This window comes from Pholis gunnellus, assembly GCF_910591455.1.
Source record: "Pholis gunnellus genome assembly, chromosome: 10".
Classification (NCBI taxonomy): Eukaryota; Metazoa; Chordata; class Actinopteri; order Perciformes; family Pholidae; genus Pholis; species Pholis gunnellus.
The window spans coordinates 17,780,516-17,808,041 of record NC_136537.1 but is presented as its reverse complement, the minus strand read 5'-3'; the positions used below and the strand labels follow the sequence as shown (position 1 = coordinate 17,808,041).

At 42.6% G+C, this 27,526-nt stretch overlaps 1 protein-coding gene across 1 annotated transcript in view; it reads right to left on the bottom strand.

The window, feature by feature from the left end:
- Positions 1 to 19,709, bottom strand: part of pcdh19 (protocadherin 19) — a gene marked incomplete at its 5' end in the record, with an annotated part of 51,232 nt that extends 31,523 nt beyond the window's left edge. The window contains 2 exons of the mRNA XM_079167159.1: positions 14,707 to 15,052; positions 17,563 to 19,709. Of these exons, the coding sequence (XP_079023285.1) occupies positions 14,707 to 15,052; positions 17,563 to 19,709 (2,493 nt within the window). The remainder of the gene's footprint in view (positions 1 to 14,706; positions 15,053 to 17,562) is intronic.
- Positions 19,710 to 27,526: the final 7,817 nt, after the last annotated feature.

Below are 27,526 nucleotides of genomic sequence, written 5' to 3'. Positions count from 1 at the left end.
CACACACACACACACACACACACACACGCGGTACAGTGTCAGTGGGGCAAAAAGTCGGAGCGGGGCCTGCTGTCGTCTCCGTCAGGGACCGGGAGCCGAGCAGCTTGAGAGCAGGGCGAGTGGAGAGGGGGCCAGATGCAGCGGGCTTGACCCACTCACTCGTGAGGGAGGGGGTGTGTTTCAGCTGCTGAAACACACAGGGATTAGCCGCACTGACTTCATTTAATTTAATTTGTATTAGGGTCGTCTTTGGGGGCAAACATCGTTTTTCACTGCGGGGGGATATACAGGGTCGTGGAAAACAGCAACAGACGGTGGATCTCTGCCGCCTACCCCTGCAGTGGATTCACAGGGGAAGGCAAGGCACTGTATTCCCAGACCACAGGCACACACACACACACACACACACACACACACACGGACATATCTTGTTTCCCCCCTAATTATGTCGTTGTTATGAAGTCAAATCTATCCAATTGAAATGCATCTTCAACCCTGCATCCACCTTTCCACAGCTTGGTTTCTTGAAGTTGAAGACCTTAAATCCTTTTGTTCTGCAACCATAAACAACATGTAGTATTTTTTTGTGCTCATCAAAGCTCTGCTTTGTGCTCTTGCGTGTCTCTTGTTTGTGAGTGTTGCAAACACACACACTAAGCTGTTATCTACCAAGAACATATCTTAGGGGTGGATGTTTATCTGTGGTGATGCAGATTGGAGTTCTCTTTGTCTCAGTGCAGTGGTACATAATATTATTTGTCTTTTGTTTATTTCTCCAAGGCTGATACAGTTTGATATCCTATAGCGGAGAAATCCTTTTAGTTACCGCCAGGCCTCTAATGTGCTTTTACTTGTAATCTGGGAATTTAATAAATGAAAGGGAGAGGACAAAATCTGCACACAATTGAATAATTTAGCTCCCCAATGTATTGTGTGGAACATGACTTACACTGTGAAGCAGAAGGAAATAACTGCAGTGAGTGAGTGAGTGAGTACCCAGCATGCCTCCTCACAATTTACAATAGCTCTGTGGAAAAATATGGCAGCGATCAGCCAAAGCCTGCGGTCATGTGAAAGCTCCCTTTCTGTCTTGTGCAGGTGACATGGTCTGAGAGAAAGCTAATGTACCATGCACTGGGAAAAGTAGTTTTATTACAAAAACTTCCCACAAATAAAGAAAAAAATGTGTGAGCTGCAAAAGCACAGCTTTGTCTCTGCTAGACAGGAAGGACTGTCCTGCTGGAGCCTGTTCAAGACTATCAGGCACTCACTAGCAATCTCTTTTTTTTTTTTTTCCTCTCTCCCCCAGCCCCTATCAAAAGATGTTACTGTGCAAAATGTCAAAGAAAAAAAGCAAGAGAAGTAATCTCCTTCTCCTTTTTGATCGCAAGTGGAATAATTGGAACCCTCTTAGGCTCATTACACGAGTTGCCCGCCAGCCAAAAGACGGCTCCAACTGCCCCTCTTCATTCATGTTGGAGCTTTGAAAAATATCGCTTCCTCTAGTAACAACTCTTTATGGGATGCAATGACTAGAGGTCCTGGTACCTACACTCACGGGTAATCCCACAATGCCTTTGAAAACACATCTTTCAACTACCACTGTCAAACATAGATTCAGAGGAAACGGCAACAATCTGGCTCAGTAATAATGTCATTATGCATATTGCACTGCACTTCTCAACCTCTCTCTTTTTTGGCAACGCCGTTCTTCTCAATTACATAATGTATTGCATATGTGTAGCGAGTTAATTTGGACCCCTATTACCAATAACCTCATCTTCATTGTTATTACAACCATGCTTGTAATTATTGTGACTCTAATTACTATTACAGTATTACCCAAATTAACCTTATTCTGGGTTTAGATCACCTGCCCTGACGGTAGCCAAGACATGCCTATAAGAATGGCACCAATGTCCCTTCAGATAAATCCAATATAATTAGCTGTGTGCCTTACAGGGCCAGTGTGATGGTAATAATTAGAGCTACAGTAGCAAAGGTCATGCAAAACAATTTAGAGAGGATGCTGGCTGCATGGGTAATAGGAAGAGAGGAGGAGCAAAAAGAGAAGGGGGGAGCTCGGATGAACGAGATGTGATGATCTAATCCTTTTCCATATTTCAGAGACGGAAGACGTATGGTCGTGACTTTACCTCTGCACTCGGTTCATTTTTTAACCAATGCTCTCAAAATAATAGGAATTGAAAACCCATTTTAATGGCAAGTAGACTCCCAGCTAACGTAGTTTAAATGGATCCATGATTAGATTTGAGGAGAGTGCTACAGGGTGTATCTGTGAACTGGTATCAGATGAAATCGATTGGCTGCCTTTGAGGTGTGAGAGCTGCCCCGTCACCCTGGTGTTGCATCTGTTCATTAGCTCGAGTTTAATGTGTTCATGCCTACCCTCAGTTATTGTTATTAGTTGAGGGAAAGAGAGAGAGACAGAGATGTGTTGCTTCACCCAGGCGCACAGGTTAATGAGCTGAGTCAAAAATGTTGACACTGACGTAAACAAGTACTAACACTAAGGTACTTCTATTTCTGTGCTCCTTCCCCTCCCCCCCATGTGGCTCGACTCTCTCTGTAACTCCCGAGAGGAGAGCTCAGGGTTCACAGCCTGGATCCACCAGAAATTCCCTCCGCTCCCTCACCTCACCACCACCACACCCCAATGAGACAGACACACAAATATAGCATCTCAAACAACACATATGCCGATGTGTGCTAGATTGGTCTCTATTCCCCTGTTGCAACACCCCCACCCCCCACCTCACCCACTCCCAACAACACTTCATTAGCAGTGAGTGACACAAACAGGTTAAACTGTTGGTATAAACCTTATATATATATATATATATATATATATATATATATATATATATATATATATATATATATATATATATATATAGCGCCCATCTTTGTCAATAGCACATGAACCGTGCAACAGCTGCTTAACAAATCAGTGATTTGCATGTTTTAGCTCATTTATTACAAATGGAGTACTTTACATTACAGTCAAAATATTGCTGTTTCTGTTTTAGATGTTTGCATTTGTTTTCCTGGCCTCTAGGCAGCTCATGGTTTGCATTAATTTCCGTGCAGTATTAAAAAGATAGTTTGACATTTTGGGAAATAAGATAATTCACTTTCTTGCAGAGACTTAGATGAGAAGATTGGTACCACTCATATCTGAGCCAGGAGACGGTTAGCTTAGCTTTGCATGAAGACCTGAAACAGCTAGCCTATGTGCAAGGAGATCAAATCCAACTACCAGCACCTCTACAGCTCATTAATAGACTAAAGCAGCATTTCTACTCAATGATTCTTGGTTTTCTATAACTTAAGTTGTGGATAGTAGTCGAGCCATGTAGTGGAAATGAGACATAACATGTTATATCTTTGGTTAAAACCTCAAAACCTAAGGAGTAAAAGTTGTAGTTTTACTGAGGGTTATGTGTCGAACTATTTCTTAATCTTGTTGATTCTTGTCTCTGCTGAATGCCTGGCAAACACAACTAAATGTCAAACTTGGTGGAAAAAAACATGTAAAAACAGTAATATGATGCTTTAACGGCAATGTTATTTCAGTGATTATCAGCACCACCACTGACACTAAAAATTGAGATGGTCCATTTGCTGTCTACTATTCTTAATTTGTGAAAATTGATATAAATCGACAACATTTTAAAATTAGGCAAATTGCAATTTTCTGTTATTGTAGCTTTGATCAGTTTATCGTTGACAGGGGATTCGTGGTATTCATGTGGTTTCAGATCCATACTTTCTCTGCAACAAAGGCTGGAGCCATTTTGTGTCAAACAGTTCATAAATGTCCATGTGAAAATGATTAGAGGCAACAAGCACAAAGTGCTGCAGGACATCTGATTTAGCCGCTTCATTCAGTTAGACTCAATTTACTGATAAAAATCATTGGGGTGGAAGCAGAGGCATGTGCTCAGATCCATATGCCTTTGTGAATGCGGGGGTTTAAAAACCATAAATTGTGATTATCATTGATCTCAGTCGTCCAATGCCTAATCCCCGACTCGTATCCGCACCGGCCACGTTGGGTGACGATGAACCGTCCTCCCCCCACATCTGAAGACCCAAACAAGTGTTGAGGGAAGCAGTGATAAGCAGGTCCTTATCCTTTTAAAGACACTCCCGTAATCCAACATTGAGGGAGGGAGGGGGCTTCAGCTTTAAGGGATTTAGTCTGGATTATAGCTAGTCCTCCAAATTAAACCAAAAGTCAGCTTTCTGGAGTTGCTCATGCAAGCTGGCGACTGGCTTGTTACCAGCATTACTAACAAGGCAAACGATGAAGGTCTATAATTAGAAAATGCTCTAATTTAGCCACCAGGCGAACACACGTACGTAATTCAGAAGCAAATCTCGACCAGTCCTCACCTAAACTGAATGTTCTGCCTTTTTCTCCCCTTTCACTTCCCAGCTGACCTCCTGTGACTGCACTCAAAATGTCTTCCGTGCCGTGTACCTGACTCTCGTTGCCAACCAGCTTAGCCACAGACAAGCTTCTCAGCCAGGGCAAGGCTGCTCTGTCCCCATTGATGCTGCTTCCCATAGCAAAACAAGGCCAAATCTGGGGCTTAGAGGCTAAAATAATCATTACTGGGTAGCAAACAAATGAAAAGTCAGAACACCAACTCCCATGTCAGTCCTCCCCCACCACCCTTGGTATTTTGTCTGCTGTCCTATTGCACATAAACAATAAATGGAGCAGCGACATTTTGGCCTGATACTGAAAAAACAAAGCCAAGACTGTATCCTATTTTTTTCCTACAAGAAAAAATGTAAACAAGAAAAACATGCATTTACCCAACAACATTAAAGGAATAATTTATCATTTTGGGAAATGCATTCACTTTCTTGCTGAGAATCAGATGTGAAGATTGATACCACTCTCATATATGCAAGTCAAACATGAAGCTGGAGCCAATAGACAGTTAGCTTAGCTTAGCTAAACACTTAAAACAAGGGGAAACAGCTAGCCTTGTTCTGTCAAAAGGAGAGAAATCTGCATACCAGCATAGCTAAAGCTCAATACTGAAATTAGCACATTACAAAAAGTAAGAGGCTTTCCAGAAATATTGAAATATAAACAATTTCACCATTTTGGAAAGCTAACCGTTTCCCGCTGCTTGCATTGTTTATGCTAAGCTAGGCTAAACACATCACGGAGCAACCTTCTTATCTAACTGTCATTAAAAAATGTAATAAGTTCATTTCCATAATGTCCAATGTTTTTTTATGATTCATATTAATATTCCCTAATGGTTCACAGAAAAGGTTCTAGTGTTTTAAGTGTGCTCATGGTCCCCTGAGCGAGTACATTTGTCGACACAAGAACAGTCCTTTGATGTAACAATCCCTGAACTAGATAAGGGCGCTAAAACTCAGCTCCAGTGACCCTCCTGCCGTGCTCCCCGACAGAGCGGTCAACCTCTCTTATTAAAGCAAAGATTGTATGCAATTTTCCCTTTAACAAGCATACAGATTCTGCCCTCCCTTCTCACTGGCTCCCCATAAGAATGAACTGGGAAAGGCTCTCAAATAGAGAACAGGTACAGGAGAGTAATCTTGAACAATGGCGGTTACTGGGGCAAGAACTGCACTCTGAGCAGTCAGACACTGCAGGCCGAGAGCTTTTCATTCATTAACTGGGCTGTCTATGCTGTGGTATGTCAAACGGTGGACGTGAGGGGAAAGTCAAAACTGACATCCCATTGTGCTCTACAGCCAGACACTGACTGAACCCCGAATATTGTTTTCTGATGCCATAAGAGAGCACAAAGAGGCGGGTGAAGTCGTTATCAATTCCCTTGCAAGGCAATCATAACTATTATCATTAGTCGTGTTTTCATCCTCCGAGCTCAGCCCAGAGTGGATTTCTAATCTATTCCCTGGCACACATTCTTGTCTTTGCAACTTGACCTGGTATCACTTGAGCAAAGACATGGTTTCCCGCCTCCCTAGAAACTAGATATGAACATAAATAATAGGCCAGGGCCATTTTCTGAAAAGCCCTAATCCCAGGAAAACAAACCCAAGCAAAACAGGCCCACCTGGATTGCTTTCAGGAAAACTAGATAATCAAAATGCAAAACAGCCTTTGATAGAAAAATAAGCAGACTTCCAGCAACAAATCCCCTACACCTAACATCAGCAAATTCTACCGCTGAACTTTTATTTGTATTCTGTGTTCGGGTTTTTAATGTAATCACATTGCACACGGCGCTCAATCAACGAGCTATTCTGATTTATGTCAGCCTGAATCAGACTGACTGCTTAGAGCTTTACAGACATCATGAATGAGAAAAGGAGCCACACATAGAACACATTAGGGGTCCCACCATCTCCTCAGACAGGGGGACAATGGGTCGGGGAGCAGATAAAGGAGGGGGATAACAGGGGTGAAGGAATGGTTTGACGTTGATCGGCCAGAGAAAAGGAGGAGAATGGGAGAAAAAGAAAAGAAGAGGCCCAAGACACTGGCCACACAGGGCAGAGGGAACACGAGGGCTCGGAGAGGCCTACACTCGGTCATAGCCCATTAGGCTGGCTGGGTGAAAATGCTACAGCTCATTACATGCTCTGCCTCTGTTCTGTGGATGAACAATGCACAATTACGCTACCCTGCTGCTCCTCTAGCCATGCTGCTGCATGGCTCCGAGGCGGCCGATATTGCCGCTATAGTGGCTCGCCTGCCAACAGTCTCTGTGCTCATCAAACATCCCATACATGCGCTCCCTAATGCGCATCCAGGTTTATGTCTAGAAAACCCAAGCGCTGTATGAATTTACTGAAATGAAAGGAGGGGAGAAACTGGAAAGACTGCTCAACCACTGGAGCAAACACAACAAAGGTTTAATGCAACATTTGTGTGTGTGTGTAACACAATGAGGTTTGGTCCCTTTTGTCTGCTCTGCCGTCTTGAAATTCTTTAAAAAGGTAGACATGTGACAAAGTTCTTTTGTGTCCCGCTGAATTAAGTTTCACTCGATGTTGCAATTACTGTAAAGCCATGTGCCAAAATACAGATCCCAAAATAAAGACAGTAGAGTGTGAGCAGGCGACACAAAGTATGGTGGCAATGTCTGCAATGCAGTGAATAACTAAGCTCAGGATTCATCTATCTACCAGTAAATTGGTCCACTAGAAGTCTTCCTCCTTTCCATACTGCAATTATGCATGCAGAAGTTGACATTTAATGTGATGGGGGAAATGCTAACTAACATCCTCCTGCTCCCTCTTTGTTTTAGGCACAAAAAAACAGGACACTTGGAAAGGTCATTCTTCCCTGGTGTCAGAGCTGGCTGCATGGAAAAGTTTTCTTTCACAGAGTATTGTATTGTTATGTTCCACAGAACCCAAACCCCCACATCTCCCTGTCACTCAAAACGTGTTGCATCAGCACTCAGCAGAAAGCCCTGGGAACTCTGTTAACAATGTGGCAACAAGTCTGGTAACCTCAGGGTAAGCTAAGAAGTACATTAAAAAAGGTCTGATAACCATTTTAATCAATACCTTTTCTCCTCTGAGCTTTTTGGATGAAATTAGTTTTCGGCAAAACTCAAATCATATTGGTCATTACTAGACAATTATTATTACTTTTTCCTTGCTTCGTTTACTTGGTGAAAAACATTCTGGTTTTGTTGTTCCACAACAGATGAGAAAAGAAAAAAGGAAAACCCCACAGTGGAGGCTGATTGGACAAATACATTGAAGAGTTGACGTTTTCTTACACGGCATGTCAATACACATTGTACAAATGATTCCGTTTGAATATTTCTGAGCCAGAGGGACGGAGCCGAGCACACTCGTCTTGACATACACTGGATACGACAGAGCGAATGCTATTGTGAACTTCCACGGCAAATAGATTCCACTCCTGAATATAACAAGTCTTAGGATTTGTGTTTTTAAACTTGACCTTTTCTTTCCTAAATTAATGTAACTACAGGCATTGTCAACCACAGGCAGCAAAATCTGCATTAATGAGAGATGGGGTTATTATTGTATTATTCTCCTGGAGCCTTTCCTTGTCCTTTCCTTTCCTTGAGATCTGTTTGGCTTTACTAGATGTTGCCACCTTTGTTTTGCTTTACATTAAAAACTGTAGGGGTTTCAAACTTTGCAAGAAATGAAAGGCTGCATATGAAGCTTCAAAATGTCTTATTAAATCCATTTTATTGATGGTCAACCACTTGTTAACTTCCTGTATGTTGGGACCTGGATTTCAGTGATGGTATTTTTGCCAGAGTTTAATTTGAGAAATAAAAGAACAACTCTGCGGGAAACTCATTTAAATGGGTAATTACATCCACGCAGCATTGCTTGCAGGGCTTAACAAGGTGCGTAATGATGTCCCCTTCCCCAGCGATAAACATCATCACTATGTCCATTTCCTTCACTCCATTTAGCCTTCTCTCATTTACATGTGGACCCATCAACCTATTCGCCCAATGCCATTATCCCCCTTTTTGAATGTAGGTACCTCTCCGGTAAAAATCTTTTAACATAAATTGTTGGACGACTAATGCCATTATGTGCCTGTCTCTCGTTCCACAGAAGAAGAAAAAAATCCCCTTCCTTTGATGTTTAATAGGTTTACAAGAAAGTTAATTCTTTCCACATGACAGAGCTTTTAAAGTCATTCAAAATACATTTTCTTTTTCAGTGCTGTCGTCTTGAAGCACGTAAAGTCATCTCAAAAGATAGATGAATAATCGAGTTGATTAGTACCGTATGATTTTACTTTATTTTGATGCAACTGTGCGCTTGAGTGTCTCTTGTGTAAAACACAGATGGAAAACGACTGTTGGAGCATATATAGTCTGTTGATGTCATCAAGATGTTCAACCATGTGATGATTGCATCCTGTATGGTAGATACTTAAAGGAAATAGAGTTGGGAGGCAAAATGTATGCTGAAATAATACCACCTTCTACGATTGCAGGTACAGTCAAATAATAATAATATTAGTTTTTTTCAGGGGAGAAAAACATTGTGTACCAATAATAGAAATGTGACTTTATTGCTTTCTGTAGAGGTTGATATGGTTTGTGCAATAAAAATCGCCTCATCCCAACACCACATTTTACAGAGAAAAATACCATGTTTCAGGCAGCAGCAATACAGGTTGACGAAAATCATTGGCATTCTATAAATAGACCTCTCTCCCCTTCTTCCTTTCCGTCTCTCCTCGTTTTTCTAGGCCCTGCCGTTTCTCTACAGTATAGCTATTACTCCCTCTGCATGCTCCTCGCCAGTCACATGCGGTTAAGGACACATACAGTGACATGTGTACATCAGACGCCGTCACTCATGTGTTTTGACTCTTAAGCTCTTTGGCTGGATGGTCTGATCCCGACGAGAGGGTGGCAACCCGGCGGGCCTGGCTGCTTCCGACTGGCTGCCCGGGGTTGTTATGTCATTTCATTGTACCTCTGCAACATCGAGAATGACGTGCAGTGATGGGGTATGGCGGGTTGGGGTCAAGGCTATAAAAACCCAACCAAGTGTAAAACTAGCACTGGTTGTGCATGAAGTGAAAACCATCTTGTTGAGTAATGTCAGAAAATCACCCTACAGCTTCACCAGCTCTGTGTGTTAAACACAATGGGAGGAGCCAGCTGAGAAGTGCAATAAACAGGGCACTGAGTACATCACTGTCACACTGTTAATTTATTTCTGACAGACAAGGCTTTATTTCACCTTATAAACACTGACACTTGAAAAGCCGAGCATTTCTGAAGTCTCTGCCTTACAAATAACCTCTCTAAATAATTAAGAGGTTCATCTGCCACTCAATCAGTGCGCATCTGAAGCTTTTGGAGATGAAAAGATTCATTCTCAAATCCTTTGAAAGGAGGAGACTTTAAAGAATGCAACATACACCTCCCACTCTTCAAATGCGTCAAAAATAAATTCCACCACGATTAGTCTTTCAATCTCTTTGACAAACTGTTCAGAGTTTTGGAGTGTTTTTTTGTCATTTGAGAATCTGTTTTAACTGATTCAGACTGATTAAAGGGATCACTCAATCATACAATTTACAAAAATGTATACTAAATTCTTTTTAAACCAAAGGTTGTGATCTCATTCTTTAGAAGATAAGGATTAATTTGTGCTACTATAAACATAGTTGTAAAGGACAGGAGAGTTCTTTCATTTATGCAAGTCTAACGTTCATCCTGTTTTAAATGTATGGACCATAACTGAGGACAGTTTTCAATTAGTTTTTGCTGAAAATGTCAGACCCACTCATTCACTTTTATTGACTATAAAATGGCATTGAAAACTGTGAATACAAAGCTGACAGTCCGACACTGCAAAAATATAATCAGGCAATTAACTTCCACATTTTGAAAAGAAGCCCCAGCCAGCGCCTCCTGTTGCAGTAATGCAGGAGGAGTAATTCAGCAACAACGTGAAAGCTGAGAAGGGTTTTATTTCCACTTTGTGCTCCTCTGCTTTCCATGTTGTCATTTCCCAATTACACTTTCAACCAATTGTTGATGTTCTCTGCTTTCTGATCACAGCGTGTTTAAGTCAACACAAGCTAAAGGATTCTTCCAGATCCAGCCTGTCAAGATTCATTTTAGGGACTGAATTTCCACTCTGAATCTGCACCATCCTCTTGACAAAAAAATTCTGTTAACAATGAAAAGCTGCTAAAATAAGGGAAATATAAATAATTGTGTATACTGTAAAAATGTCTACACTGAGGAAAATCAGTTAGCAACTGCAGCAAATATGTACGTTTTCATTAACACTAAAGCTGCCCTATAAAATCTAACACTACAATGACAGAAACTATTGAAGGACTCTTATATACAACATTCAAAGTTATCTCATCTTCAACACCAGGCCAAAATCAATATTAAAAGAGTACTTTAAATGCAGAATCACAACAATGTTTGATTATGGAAACGTGTTACAATATGCCTCTCATTTCTCCTTCTAAGATGTGTGAGTCACTCATAATGATGTAAATGATAATGTCACAGCCCATATTTCACATAAATGTGACACTCCATAAGAAATGTTGTGTGTGCGCATGTGTATTCATGAGTACATGTGTTGGGGGAGATTGGCAGTTTCAACAGATGTGTAGTCTGCGCTGACAGCATGACATCTACTTTGCATGCTCAATATGACACATTTGAATGCTCCCATGCATATTGTCCTGATGTGAAGTGATAGCGAGGGATGTGCAGACGCGCTGGAACCACTCCCTGTTGTCTCTCCGACATCAACATCAAAATGCTTACCTTACTAACAGGGAAAAACAGCAAGACTGCTCCACTAGAGATACCCGTCCGTTGTTTCTTTTATCATTTTCTCAGTTAGGTTCATTTGGTTGACGGTGAGAACTGAACAATCAAACACAAAATGTCCATCCATATCTCTTTTGTCAAAATCTGACCCTGACACGGTGTACACTACAATACAGTATTACTGAGACTGTACAGTTCTTGTTGTTGTCGTAGTTGCTGTCCATTTCTTTCCTCACTCAGGCGAAAAATGGTTTCTTACCATTCGAGGGGAGTTTTTCTTTACCACCGTCACTTATGAAGAATGTTGGGTCTCTGAAAAAAGTCCAGTCGCCTTTTTCACTAATTAATCTAACACCTTTTTTCAGATTCCTTTATCACCTGTGCCAAAGAAAAATATCTTGAATTAGGCTAATCAATGAAGTAAGATATCTTATTTTGCTATGCTCATTATCTGCAATCACAGGTGTGAGAAGCCTTAGTGCACATTACAAATTAAAAAAACATTCTAGCCAAAGGCCATTCCTTTACTGCATAATTGTCTCCCCTACCAAGTGATTCACTATAATTAAGCCATGGAAGACAGCTCTATTCTCCTGTGAGCGTTCATATTAGTGCTACCACAGGCAGGTCTAACAAACATCTCACAGCTGATGCTTTTCAAAACAATGGACAGCAACAATGTTCAGGGAGTTATATACTGGTACACATTCTCACAAGGGAGAATATAATGTACACAATGCAATCGCAGGTATGAGGCCTTCGGGGAGACCTGTCACTGTTATCTTGGCAAAGTCTGCTGTGTTTGTGTGTGCGTACGCGTGTGTGCCAGTGTGCTTTGTCTGAAGCAGGAAAAGCTCGACTTCAGCTGCTCTGATATAAGCAGGATGTTTGCTGGCCCACATAAACTAACGATGTAGGAGAACTTTGCATTGATCAAAAACACAATTTACGAATAGAAACCAGCCCATAACTTCAGTAAGAAAACCTTTATCTGACCTCGTATCCACACTCTGATTGCTACGATCATTTCAATCTACGCGTTTGTAAAAATAAACAAACAGAGTTATCATCGTGCCCTGGTGAAAAACAAAAATCTCTTTTGCCCAGCATCAATGAATCATGGATAATTATGAGGTTGCCCTCAGGATGAAAGCTATTTTTTGTTGACAAAGCAGCCTTAGTAACCACAACAGTGCAGCCACTTGTGTGTCCTAGCCAGTCAATGGGATGTCTATTGGATATGGGTTGAGGACTTGTGGAGTCAAGTGGTTTCAAGCCCATGCTTGCTCATTGTAACACGGCAATTATCAGTCATTTCACTGCTGTTTGTTTGTGCTATAAATGGCATTGTAATTATACCACATTTTTTTAAAATTAAAAGCAATATTTGAACATACTCTAGAGCTTCTGTCTCTTGCAAATGTCGCAATGGGGCGGAAAGAAAACAATGACGACTGTTGTTGTGCTGGGATTATTCTGTTGGAGGTTATATGGCATGCTCTCGCTATACTGCTGTTTCTAACGCACTTTATCAATTACACACACACACACACACACACACACACACACAGACACACACACACATTCTCTTTTCTCAGTCCAGGGAAAATATGCAAAGGCCGGGTCAAAGAGATGTTTGTCAACATCATGTGCAAGGCCGAGAGCAATGGAAGCTGCATGCTAAACAGGTCCGGGCCTCTATCAAGCCAATCGACTGCCTCTAAGCAAATGAGAAAACGTGGTTGGGCTCAGACACCTGGCACTAAGACTCAATCACCCGCGCTCACTTCTTCCCTTCTTATCTCTCTATCTGCCCTCACACATTTCTATCAAGACTCGCCCAAGCTTTGCGTATGGAATCATCTAAATCAATCTTCAACCCTATTTGTCTCCCTCTCCACTTTTTCATTAGCTGAAACAAATAAAGGCTCCCCTAATCCTGCGGCAAATGTGCTTTTATTGGATGGTTAAGCCACAGAGACAGGAAGCTTGCTGGAGCTTTTAACAACGACGGTTGATTCCTCTGTGCAGCCAGAACCACATTTTTCTTGGCTGAGGAAAGGCTGGTGGTGACCTGCATAGCACTACCTACCAGCGAATACAATCACAGCATACGGGTCACTGCGTGTGCCTGCTGAATCCCCCACCTCTGCCTCCACTGACCAGATAACGCCACAGGACAACCCCCGACAACATTTCTCATTCCTTCCACCTGCGTTACTCACACACAAACTCAGTCAGAAGCAGCTCAGACAGGCCCAGTAAATCAGCATGCCTGTAAGTAGGTCTCATTGACCCCTCAGGATCCACCGGTGCCTGGATCTCTCTGGATCATCCAGTCAATACATCAATATCCATCTTGTGTTTCTTGTTTTAAGACACACGCTCCCAACCCCCACAGCTTCTTCTTCTCACTGAATGTCAAACAGAAATTGTAGTCATCAATTACAAGTGTGTGCATGGAGCTGGAGCTTATTTTCTGCTGTCTGTATAGGAGTGAGCATGATACACATTCTTATACAAACACACACACACACACACACACACTGCTGCACCCTTTCCCTATCACACACACACACACAACCATCCCATGGGATCAAGGACGAGCGGGTCATGAAGAAAAAGGTTTCCAAAAGAATCCAATAGACCAGTTCATACGTATGAAAATCTATAAACTAAAGATTAGCTAGTCTGCATATACTCTGTCAGCCTGAATGGTCTTTCAAGTGAGACCTCCCCTGCTCTGCTGGAGCCATGCACGGTACATCAGGGTGATTCAATGGCTGCCTGTGCAGAGCGGCCATGCGGTAACACTGCAGCCAAATGGACAACACACAGATAAAGCGTTTAAGCAATGCTTATTCTTTCTGCTAGCACCTGAAATGATGTGTAGTGGCGCTGATTAGCGGGGTCAATACATCTGGCAGGTTCTCAGCACTGACAAAAGAGAAGGAAAACAAGTGGAGTGGGAGAGGCTAAATAATCCACTTTGTCAGGCCACCAAATTCTGCTTGGCAAAGCGTTCTCAGTCACAGGTTAGCCTCAATGTCTCGGCCCCTTGAAATGCCTTGAAGGATTCCACTCAGATCGACTGACAGAGCGTCACTCGTGCCATTTCAGAGAGCTCAGCTTTCCATCAATAACAGGGAGACAGTTCACTGACATTATAATCTGTGGCACGATGGAATGCGCAATATATGTGTTAAAAGGTGGTGCATCGTTTCTTTACAGCTCAGTCTTAAGATTCTGCACAATCCAGGAGCCAAAATTAAAATAATAAATGAAACGTTTAGTCATGAGAATCAATCACCACACCTCCCATTTTCCTCTACCCCCAACACCCAAAGCAGCCCAGCCAAGGATTTAGGACAGAGCACAGCGGATTGTATCTCACCTCTGGCAGTGGCATGCCGTTGATGATGAGGTCTGGCTGCTGGTGGGCCTGCCCAGTGAACGGGTGCTGATAGCCATGGTTGGGAGCTGCATTGCGGGAGTTCTGGTTTTCCACGTTGAGGAAGGTGCTCTCGGAGCGCCTGCAGCCCAGCGGCAAGCTCTGCTGGTGGTAGTCGAAGTAGTTGAGCGAGGAGGTGAGAGACGAGCAACTCACCACATTCATCTTGTCTGTCTCCTCGACGTCGCGTGGCACCAGGCGGATGTCGTTCTTGCTCAGCTTCTTCTTCTTGCTGGACTTCTTCTGGTTGCCATATGAGTACTCCGCCACCCTGCGCAAGTAGAAGAAACTGAACAGACTCAATAAAGCAGTGTTCTGCCTTCCCCTCCCCCGTACACACAGTCAAAAAGCACGCCCGCCATGCCAGCTCGGGCGCTGCTCGACCATGGGTGCCAGACAAACGCTCATTGCCCGTATCCAGGGGTGGAACAGCACGCTTAAATGACTCCCCACTCCCGTCTTGCAATAGAGCTGTTATCCCTTGTTTGTTTGCATTTGCATGCTCAACAATCAACATGTCACAAACAGGCAGACAATATGCAAACATGCCAAAACCACAGAAGCAAAGCAAAAGAACACACTGGTACTAAGCAGCACTACCAGTATATGCATTCATATTCAAAGCACACAACCCACACTAATTCAATTTTTTTCTTTCATAATCAAGCGAGCCCACTAGCAGCACGGAGTGCACGAGAACTGCAGATTCAAATTCATTTAGCTGTTTTCAGTAGCTGGTGCAAACTTGAAATGAGTATTTTGACTTTAATAAGAGCGAATGAGCAACAAATTATCAAAGCATCCTCAGATTGGGGGAATTATCCATTCTTCCCACAGCCTTGCAGTTTTTCACAAGAGAACAGATGCTAAGTTCTCTACGGTGATGACTACAAACCTCACAAACGTATTCCTTATAATTTGTGATGTTTTTCACCATCTGCATAACTTCAAACTCTGGAGGAAGTCATTTTTAACCTGTCGGCGTGGAGCATATGGTTTATTTTCTGTTAAAGCCCAAAACAAAACTATAGTTGAAATCCCATGAAAATCACAATTTCTGGAATGTGTCTGTTCCTGCTTCTTGAAAGTCTCTGCCCCCGCTGGCCTTTGCTCCTCACTAAAATGCATCTCTAATCCTCTGTCGCTTCTAAAATCACACTGGCCAAGACGCACCACTGTAGTTTGTCTTTTTCATTTTTCTTTTAGATTGCATCTTCAAAACAGCTCCCTCCCCCATTCTGCGCCCCTTTGATTCGGAGAAAATAAAAAAAGCAGCTGCAAGAGTAGAAAATACTCCATCTCTTTTTCATTTATCATTCTAACATGTTGTCTCTCTACTCCGTGCCCAAATTGAAATCTGGGAGGGGAAATCTTCCGAGTCAGACAGACTGACAGAGGACAAGCAATAAATTGGAGATAACTGCTCCTCATATTCGAGGTGGCGACTGAGAAGCAGAACACATCAGTGCTGATTAAAGCTCCCAGCAGGAAGAGTGGCTCACACTAGCAGAGTGAAGTACTGAAAGCAGTACTGAATTTGTAGTATTCTATTCATTGTTTCTTCTCTCAACATTATAATCCTGAGGTGGAAAATGTTTTATTGCATAAAGTAGCTGTTGTGATCGAGATAGCAACACACAGGTACCCTTCTGTATGGAGTAGAGTTTGAATGAAACATTTTGGTTTTTGGTATTCTTATGATGAAAAGAGATGTGGATTCTTCCTTTTAACAACATAAAAGACAAGTGGAGTGGTCGTACTTTTTCCAAGAGCTATAGAGAGAACAAGAATTGATTTTAAAATTGAAGCTCGAAAAGCAGTTAAACTGGTAACAATTTCAAACAAACAGTAGATGCGAATAAAAACACACAATTCATAATCTATATTGAGAGAAAGAAAAAAGAGCAATACTGGGAAAGAATATTTTTTCATGACTACATGCTTGAAAAATGCCCAAAGTTAACTTTGAATTAAGAAAATTATGTTTGGAGCAAAATATGATTATAGCTTCAGGTTAAACTCTCAAATCCAATCTATATGTAAATTTATAGTGGTAATGTGGCACAGGGAAATCAAAGCCAGAGCTGATGTTCAGATTGATGAACAAAACAGAATGTTCAATATGCAAGGTCCGGAAAATAATAATCTGCTCCTTTCCAGGGAAACTGGGTAAATAGTTAATGATGATGTGATTTACGTGACTTTTTATGATCTATATATTTTTTTAATCTAATTGTATTGCTCCAGATATTCCTTGGTGCAGAAGAAAGCAGAGGCAAATCTGAGTGATCCTAGAGGACTGTCCATAATCACACTGGATTAAAGCTGATAACAGCCAATCAGCCACGGTGGACGTTAAATAATAAATGTCTGGGACTGCTATTGAACCAGTGGGACGTTAATTGTCCGGCAACACAGCCGCAAATTGAACATGACAGTTGAACCGTCGTATTTATGAGTCAATTGGTTACAATGGGAGGATTAAAATCAATCAATCACGTCTCCCTAACACGGAACACTGGGCTTCAGCACACAATGAGTCTGATTTAAAGCAGTCGGGTGATTCGTCTACCTCAGTTTCAGCTGTGTGGAGTGGGAAAAAAATCTGCAGTCCTCACATTCGGGCCTACGTGCTGCATGACAAAAGCAATGCACTCACAACTCGCAGTTTCAGGCACGATCGCGGACACACGCACAGGCACGGGCGCACGCTCGCTCCCCCTCTCACCCATATGCGCGCACACACAAAACACACACAAACAAACACACACACACACACACACAAGATTTAGTCAGTACCTGCAGTTGTACGTCCGGATCTCCTTGTTATCCCTCTTGCACTTGACCGCCACAAAAATCATGGTGACAAACAGGATGGCTGCGATGGAGCCCAGAGCGATGATGAAGATGAGGGACAGGTTGACAGGTCCAATAGGCTCCTGTGCGCTCAGGTCCGGTGATAGGTACACCACGATGTAGGCCGAGGCGGACAGGGAGGGCTTGCCGTGGTCCCTCGCCACCACTGTGATCTCGTAGGTAGATTTGGCATTTTCCCCAAACATCCTGGTGGAGCGCACCTCTCCGTTTACCTGGTCGATTTCAAAGAAAGCTCTGTCCCCCTCTGAGATGGTGTAGGTCAGCCGCCCGTTCTCCCCCTCATCGTAGTCGTCTGCTTTAACCTGGGTCACCATGTAACCCACCCCAGCGTTTCTGGGGATGGAAACCTCCGCTGTGCCATTAACGAGCGGAGGGCTTGTCATCACAGGTGTGTTGTCGTTGACATCCAGGACGACAATACGCACCGTGGCGTTGCTTGATAAAGAGGGGTTACCATTGTCTCTGGCCAACACTTTGAAATCAAAAGTCCTGGTGTATTCATGATCGAATGATCTCATGGAGTAAATGCGGCCCGAGGGGTTTATGCTGACATACGTGTTTACATCCATGTGCTTAATCTCACCGGGGATTATGGAGTAGGAAACGGTGCCATTCATCCCCAGGTCCGGGTCTTCTGCCGACACCGCTAGCAGACATGAACCAGGGAGGTTGTTTTCCATCACCATCTCTTGATAGTGTGGTTTGAGGAAGTGGGGAGGGTTGTCATTTTCATCTGTGACTTTGATTACCAACGACTTTGTTGCGCGTAAAGGAGGCATGCCACTGTCTTCCGCTTGGATAGTCAAGTTGTATGTGTCCTTTTGCTCTCTGTCCAGCCTGCCATCAACAAGTATAGTGGAGAAGCTCTCGTATTCTTGAAGTCTGAACGGAACATTGCCCTGCAGCCTGCACTGCACTTTGCCGTTCGCCCCAGAATCCTTATCGGACACCCTCACCAGCGCAATGACATATCCACGCTGCGCGTTTTCACTAACTTCCACCACCTCTGTGTTTAGTGAGAGTAAACTGATGACAGGTGGGTTATCATTCGTGTCCATCACATTCACTGTGACTTTGCAGTGAGCTGGGATAGAGTTGGGACCTAAATCTTTGGCCTGGACGTCGATCTCGTATATTTTTGCTGTTTCATAATCCAAAACACCGTTAACGGTGATGATCCCGGTTCCGGGGTCAATTTTGAACGCGTCCCTCGTTTTCTCGGTGACGTAACTGTTGAACGAGTACACAACCTCACCATTAGTGCCCTCGTCGGGATCCGTTGCATTCAAGTCGATGACTAATGTATTGATGGGGGAATTCTCCATCACGTTAACAGTATACACTGGCTCGTCAAAGACAGGGTTGTTGTCATTAGAATCAATTACCTTGATATTTAACTGGACCGCGCCTATTTTAGGGGGGTCTCCTCCATCTTCTGCGCTAATTTCATACGTATAGTGGGACTGGGTCTCCCTGTCCAACGATTTTTGCACAACAAGCTCAGCAATTTTAGACCCATCCCCTCTGGTCTTTATTTCTAGTCCGAAAAGCTCATTTGGAGTGATGGAATATGATTGCACTCCAAAGATCCCCGAGTCCGGATCGCTTGCCCCCTCTAGGGGAAACCTGGTACCAGGGGAGGCGTTCTCAGAAATTTCAATGTCAATGTGGCTCGTTGGGAATCTGGGTGGGTTATCGTTCAAATCCTGAATTTCAACCTTGATGACACAGATCGCCATAGAGTTTGACATCACTTCTAGGGAAATAACGCACTTTGGGTTCTGTCGACAAACTACATCCCGATCTATTTTCATTTGGGTTGTAAGGATTCCTGCTGGACTGAGTTCCACCCATCGTGGTTCTGAATTGGAAATAACCCTCAAGTAAGGGGGCTGCAGAGCAATCTGAAATCCTTGCTTTAGCGCGTCCTTTGTCACGTTTCCAATTACTGACCCGGGCTTCATCTCCTCGTTTATTCCATACTTTAGGTTGATAACAGCCTCGGCTGCGACCCAATACAAGAGGAACACAGCAATTAATTGTATTAATTCCATCTCCTTGGTTTGCATTGTACCTGTTGAGTTTTTTTTCTCAGTCTGATAAAGACCTCGCTAATTACGCACGAGAATGCACGTCAGAGAAAAAACGAAAGAAATGTTCCAAATGAATCATCTCATTCAAATGTCCAGAAAAGTGTTAGGGTGACGAAAAGCTCTTGTGTATGCAAATGATATCATGGCGTGAAAGCTATAATTGTAACAAGTGCCTTAGCCTATTTTACTCTTCTCAGGCAGAGCACATCCTCCGGTCTACTGCAGCGGGCGAAACATTGGGGACGACAGATCAGTGAAAACATGCTGAATCTTCTCACAACAGTGATTTAACCGTGTAAATCCGCCCAGCTCTTCTCAAGCGGCAAACTGGTCTTACACATGACTCATATGATGAACTGTCCATTTCCAAGTGGGCTGAAAGGAGGGGAAATGATCGGACTGCATAAATGAGAATTCCAGTGAGCAAGTCCACAAAATATTGAATCTTCCGTGCAGAGGAATGACTGGGGTTCAAAAAGTCCGTGTTAAATTCTCCGCCTTGATGCCAGCAAATACTTAAGTCGCGTTTTGGATTAACATCTTGCTCTGTGTGAGATATTACAAGCAGTGATACAAATGTCCTCTTCGGCTGTGTGCTTTCAAACTGCACATCGGATGACAAAAAAAGCTAAAAAGAATCTGCAGTCACAAAATTATTCAACAACTCAAGTCCGGATATCTTTGTCTAAAGAACATGGGTGTGATTGAGGGAATGTCTCATCACATAACTGAAGTCCCGATTACCTTCTTTTTTATTTCCAGCAGATTTTGTCTTTCATCCCCTCCACAAGTCTTGAAGCTTTGTACTTAATTTCCTCGCATCTCACTTGGAAAATGCTGCACATATCCGGATAATTAGTCCATGAAAAAAAAAATCCGTTGAGCCAAAAAAGCCAGTGGGGAGAAAACGATGCAAGAGCCTACAGTATGTACAAAACGCATTTCATGTTGGGCTGCAGCAAAGTCGAAGCACAGGAGCCTATATCCAGCCTGGTTGGGGCAGAAAATCAGAAAGAAATCAGCACTCGTTGCCAGTAGGCTGTCTAGTTTGACTCCAACAAGCGCTCCTCTCGCTTCACTGGTGCACACTGGCGGACGCGCAGCTCCGAGCCGAGCGCTCAGTCTCAGGACCTGCAATCCCCTCAGCCAATCAGGGGTTACACAGGAGGGCTGGGAGCTGCTGGTGGGTGGGGCAAAGTACAGCAATGAAACACGGCCAACTACCTGTTCTCCTGCAGATGGACGACTCAACGAGCAATTACAGCATACAAGTTGAAACACGAAGCTGTGTATTAGATGATCGCGAGAGCAGCAGTTCCAAAAGCGAGGTCTGGGGACCCGTGGGGGTCTTTGAGACAGTGTCATCGGTGCTCCAGGAAAAAAAAGAAAGAGTCACAGACTAATTTCTCCCAGTGGAGGCACAGAAGAGATGCTAAGGATAACTTTTCACAGATGTGTCCTTGTGTTCTCTTACAGTAGCCAATGGGCAATTATTTGACACGAGTCATCTTTTACAACACAGATCTTCTCAATGGGGACCCTGGAGGATATTGTGGACTTAAATGGATCTGTGTCTGACCCTCAGTGACATGTCACTGCATGGTAAACTGTACCAGAGCAGATATCACTTTGGAACCAGATAGCATTTCCTGCTTCCCTCTGCTGCATATATTACGTTTTAAGTTGCAACTGTGCGCATTATGTTACATCATTCATACCCTAACCTGGCTCCCTTGTGCAATATTATGAACCTAAGAAACACCTTGCGTGGACTCAATAATGAATATTCATTATAGATTATGGATTCCATGGAGCAGCATGCTGGGAAGAAATTTTGCCATAGGTGAGATAATTACACAGAAACACGTTTGTCATAAAAACAAGGTTTTCTGACTTAACATTAGCCTTGAGCCTCCTTATCGATTACACAAACCCCACTGGGACACACATAGTTAAATATCATCATATTCTTTAATTGTCTGTTTCACACCTGAATTTCACATTCAATACTTGTGGATGAACACCAGCAGACACAAGCCTACAATGGAGCTAGTTTAGTAATACAGAGCATAGTGGCATCCAATGAAAAATAATAAATTGCCTTCACTGTAATTAAGTCGTTCGTGTTTGTCAGCTGCAAAGTCCACATGCAGAAAGGTTAATAACGAGGTGGGTGGACTGTGGCCTCTCTGGCCTGGCGCTAATCATCAGAAGAAAAGAAACAACGAATCAATTATTAGCTACAGTGCGTCACTTAGCAATTATCTCCGTGTAACTCAGGTCGCCATTATATCGGGGCTCCTTATGACGTGACAAATTCACGGACGTCACGTGTCAGCCAACAACAAATAAAAAAAGGAAAACTACTCTGCCAAGGAATAAAAAAATGGGGGTGAATATAAAGTTCCTCTTGTTGCTCTGCACATATTCTCACATCACCCTCCCTGAAATATTCTCATTCAGATGGAAGCAACACTCGGTCACAGCCGGTCCTTCACACACACTCACACACACACACTCTCTCCTCCAATGCAGCCAGCCTGCTCTCCTCTCGCGCGCGCGCGCTCTCTGCCGCCATCACACATCCTGTCGAGGGCAGGCCGATTTCAAAGTCACAAGGGTGACACCTAGCGTCCGCAGCCGCCGCTCGATTCTGTTATTCCAGCTTGTCCATTTTTACCCCCAGACTGTTTCACCCCAATGAAAAACAACGCGTGCCACAAGAATAACAATGAAGCACACTGGCAAATCAATTTCCTTTTTATATCGGAATAGAAGTCGGCAGTTTGACCATAATTAATGCTGTCCAAGAGGTGAATTAGTTCTGAGCCATATCCAATCATTGTTAATCAATGAAGAGTGATTGAACTGTGTATGGGAAGCAGAATAAGGTCATTGTTGTGCAATATGGACCAATAATTTACCTTCTTTATTTATGTTTTTATTTATGACACATACTTAAACTGTGTCAGTAAATTAAAGACTGGAGGATGAACAGTAGCAGCTTCACTGTGCCTATTGCAGGGTACTAGACGGACATAAAACCGTTTATAAAATTTTGAATGTATGACCGTCTCCATTTCTATATATTACAGGTTACACAAGAGTAAAGGGAAGTCAAGAATTACTCACCACCATCATGAATAATACTGTTGTAAAATAAAAATAAAAAAGATTAGGCCATGCGATATCCTAAAATAATCACTGTGAAACGCCTCGGATGGGATATCTTTTTGGTGGAAATATTTTTCTCTTCTCTTGCATAACGCAATCCCATCTTGACAAACAAGCAAGTATCAACAAAGCAACTTGTTTGCTCTTCCATAACACTTTTCAAGACGTGTTGCAATCGCATAAGGAGAGCGCCTGAAGAATCTTTAAGCTCATAAATTCTTAATGTCAGAGTTAAACAACCGTAGGCACTGGCAGGGGACTTTCTTTTCCTCAGGGCTTTCTGATGGCTGTATGTACAACTTAGTGCATGGAACGTTTTGTATTTCTATCAGTCTGCGATGGTGTTACAGAGGCTTGCATTGGCTGCTTGATTCTGAGCCAAACAGGTGCTCCCTGGTAACAGAACGAAAACACAATAAAATGTGCTTTTATTGTAACAAGATGTCTGCGAATGATCAGGAGACTATACTGCTTATATGAGCAGGGTTTTTGTTATTGGACCTTTTGTTTTTATTGCATTCATGCGATTAATATTATCTTCACAGTGAGTTGGTTCATGTCTAAAGGGTTGAGTTGAGACGTCTGCCGTTTATCCTACAATGTAAAGGTTCAACATCCTTGGCCTTCATGTTTTGGTCCAAGTCGGAGTGCTACAGCGGCTGATGACGGATGCGAGGGTTAAAAATATCGCAGATTCTTTCTTACCGCTGCAGTTTAGTGCAGTGTGCACCGCCTCCAGCAACCGGGGTGGTCATAAACTATAGTGCCGTAATTTAGCCACAATGTGTTTCTTTCTCTCGGAAAGTGGAGGCATATATCATTTATGAGTTACAATCTACCTCAACAGCCCTCCTGCTGTCAACGTTCTTTTGTGTCTTTTATTGATTTTACCGCTATGTTAAAATCCTTACATGTTCTGTTGTGAGTGGTGGTGCATTGACTGCTTGGCATCATCGTTTGTTTGCATTGCCATCGTTTTGGTCGGTGAAAGAAAGAGGGAAAGTGATTGTGAGAAGGTAATGTGTTTACTTTTCTACTGATTTGTTAAGACTGTCATGTTATTAAGGTTCAGGAGTTGATTTCTGTTTGCTACTTTTCTACAGTACATTGACAGATATACAGTAGCTGCCCCCAAGGAAGGAGGTGGCACAATACTGTGTTTTTACCTCAGAAATATCAACAAATTATGCATCATTCTGTTCATTACATATTTGTTGATGAAAAAATACTCAACAAATGAATGAATGAATAATTAAAAGTCCAAACTTGATGTGTGCGATCGCTTATTGCCTATCAACAGGTTTATAATCTTACAACCATAATATAATAGTTCTTGGCTTATTGAGAGTATATCGATATGTATTTCCTAATATAAATGAAGCACTGTGCTGCGTTTACTTTCTTCTTAAACTTGAAGACAGGAGGCAGAGTTAGGCTATTTAAATTCATGGGAATTTCACAACCTTGCACTGGTTGTTGAGCATATTTTTTGAAGGATTTGTGGTGGAAAGCTTGAACCAGTGCAGTTGAAAGTACACAGAGAATGACTGATTTTATTTCATATCGGGGTTTTTTCTCTGCTGCCAAGGAACGGCACACTTCTGTAGTCTGTCCCTGCTGCTTGCTTGGAAAGGAATATCTAAGCTCCTCTGACAGATGCTGGCATTATCACCCCTGTGTCCTGCCCGGCACTGGAACTCGGCCCGTGCACAAACACGGACTTACAGGAGCTAGTGCAAGACGGCAGAGACAGACAGCGGCGCATCGATTCTGAATGAGCAAGATGGCCACGCTTATTTTGGCTGGAGCTGAAGATGACGTTATTATTATGGTCCTCATCCATACAGCTTCACAAAAAAAATGGATTTCCGCTGAGCACCCCTTGCCAGAGGCATAAAAAAGGAAGGAGAACTGACAGGCTTAATCTATGGGCCTCTCGTCAATGACGATACGCCCTCCACTCCATTCCACACTGCGCCCGTCCATGATACATCAATTAGTATCAACTCTCACCATCCATCTGAGGGTTCACAGAGTCCCCTGGGCTCACCAGTGAGTACAATTCAACAGCAAAATGGGCCTTTTCTCTGCTCTTCAACTATTTCATTTTGTATTGTGCTGTTGGTTGTTGTGGCACTACTTTTAATTTAATCCTGTTTTTAATCCCAACTTCCCCAAAGCACTGGCCTGCGACCCCCATGGTGGTTGAGCTGAAGAGGAAAGAGTACAGTCGGTACATCTCGGCTTTGTGTCATTCAATCAGCGTTAATACCACTCGAAACCATTTATTTTCCTCCCCGTCCCTTCTCTGTGAATCAGTCAGTGGAAATAAAAGTGGAAGTATTGTGTTTGTACCCATTCTGGCACTATCCAAACTAGAGTGTTACCATAGAGCAAAACTAACTTTTCTCATGGCTGCTGATGACGCACTTGTTGGGCACAAATGTGTCTTTTATCACAAGAGCTGCTTTTGATTTCCACACATTTGATTCAATGTGTTCTAGTAGAAATGTCAAAAGGTTTTCCTGAATAGCCTCTCTCAGGTTTAGTAGAATTACTGCGCTCGCCTTTCTTTTACCTGGCACGTGCAGGGAATGGATGCGAATGGTCTCGTATTAGAGTGGATACGGACCTTGATGCATACAGATGCAAGTGAATGAAAGGACTGCTGAATGTGTCTGTTTGAAGTCGCATGGTTGGTGGGGCCCCTGATCATCAAGAGCTGCATTGATTTAATATGCAGTTTGTTGTTTAAACAATTAATAATTAGCAACCCAATGACCCATTTGCTTCTGAAATGAAACATGTTTAAGAGAAGCTTGTTGTATTTGTGCATAATTGGTTTAGCTATTTATGCTGTTAGACGGCAGTTAATAGACTTTGTGTACGGTCCTCTCATGTTTGGAGCCAAATGTGCTCTCACCGGTTCTCTGTGAGAAGTATGATGGATAGCAATTTAAACTCTAAATCGCTATTTGATAAAGTACTCTCTTCAAAGGGAAATTAGAGTTTAAAAACATTAGCACTTTTATCGTATGTTATTTTAAATGCTACTTATGTAATTTTCACATTTACTGTACAAAAGCATGTGTTCAAAAAAATTGATATATAGACAATTTGCTCATCTCTTCTCACTTAATTCCTCAATTTTCCTTTGAAATAAATGTACACATGCATTCCTGTGCAAAACAATATAATGCAGACAACCATTATCATAATTAATGAGACACTCATACATTCAGGAAAACTCTACAGTACAGGGCAAACCAAGAATATGTTGATTCACTCATTGATTTTGTCTTCTCTGCCTGCAGGGGCTCCATTCTAAAGAGAGGACATGCTTTACAGATTGTTGGAGCCTCGCATCATTCTCGATATTTTCCATTTACAATTGTATTTCTCCCAAATCAACAAAGTGCTCCTTATAACACATTTCATTTCCCCCTGAACAGCATTGTTTTAAACATATCTGAATTGGGAAATCGAAACATATTACAGTAGCTATGAATGCTTTAGGCAACACAAGCTGGTAAAAAATATTCTTTGAGTCAGGGCGTCTCGGACAGAGTCTGCGATATTGATTACAGACTTTGTAGGTGAATATTGTATAATACTTGACTAGCACATTTCTTCTCCGTTTCCATAGCATGAAGCACAATAGGTGTAATCACGAGCACAATACAACGTCATTTTGATCTAATCATCTTGCTGTGCAGAACCAGTTGTCTTTGTTTGGTGGCCTGAGTCAGTTAAAAGGAACAAATATATATAAAAAAACAAAAAAAAAAACACAAACCCAAGGCTCTGAATAGACAATAGTCAGGATCTTTGAACACAGAAGTTTCTGTTCACCTGGCGTACGGTCAATTAGCTTTGTGTAGCTGTGGTTATTCAATGTCAGCTCTGATTAATAGGCACAACATGGTGTATAGAACACCTGAAAATGTAGTATGGTGCCTGGGTGGGACATTGTTGCCATCTGATACCATCTCCACAACACAGTGCTTATCTCGTCTCGCCCCCCCCCCCCCCTTGGGGGTGTTTACAGCTGTTTTCTCGTCAAGACAAATTAGTACGGCTGTGTGCCTCTTTCACCCCCTCAGAGAGAAGCAGTGAACGGAGACATCATGGTCACTACCTCTCGCCGTGCTTTTGGATTGGGGAATGCTTGGCCATGCTAAGCGGCATTTTGAAGTTGGTGACATATGTCACTTTTAAGTAAATGTGTTTGTTTGCTCTTTGTATTCATAACCTGGGGATCCAAGAGGAGGATAACATATTGTCGGGGGTTTTATTCCCTCTCTAATCTATCCGTCTAATCTAATATACTTTTTTTTTGAGCGGCTGTGGCTGATTTAGCTGTGGTAATACTCTAAATCCTGACCAGCCTGACCGGGCTGTGTGCGGTGAAATGAGAGAACGAGGTTATATTCACAGAGGATAACCTCCCCTCCACGCAACACACACACATGCATCCACTCGGCCTGACACTGCCGCTTTGTGTCACCCAAACACACCTAGCAAAATAGATTTAGCACATTTTCACTTAAAACAGAAACCGTGGTGATACAACCAAATAGGTTATGGTCTCACTCTAATAAACGTTGACTTCCTGCTGG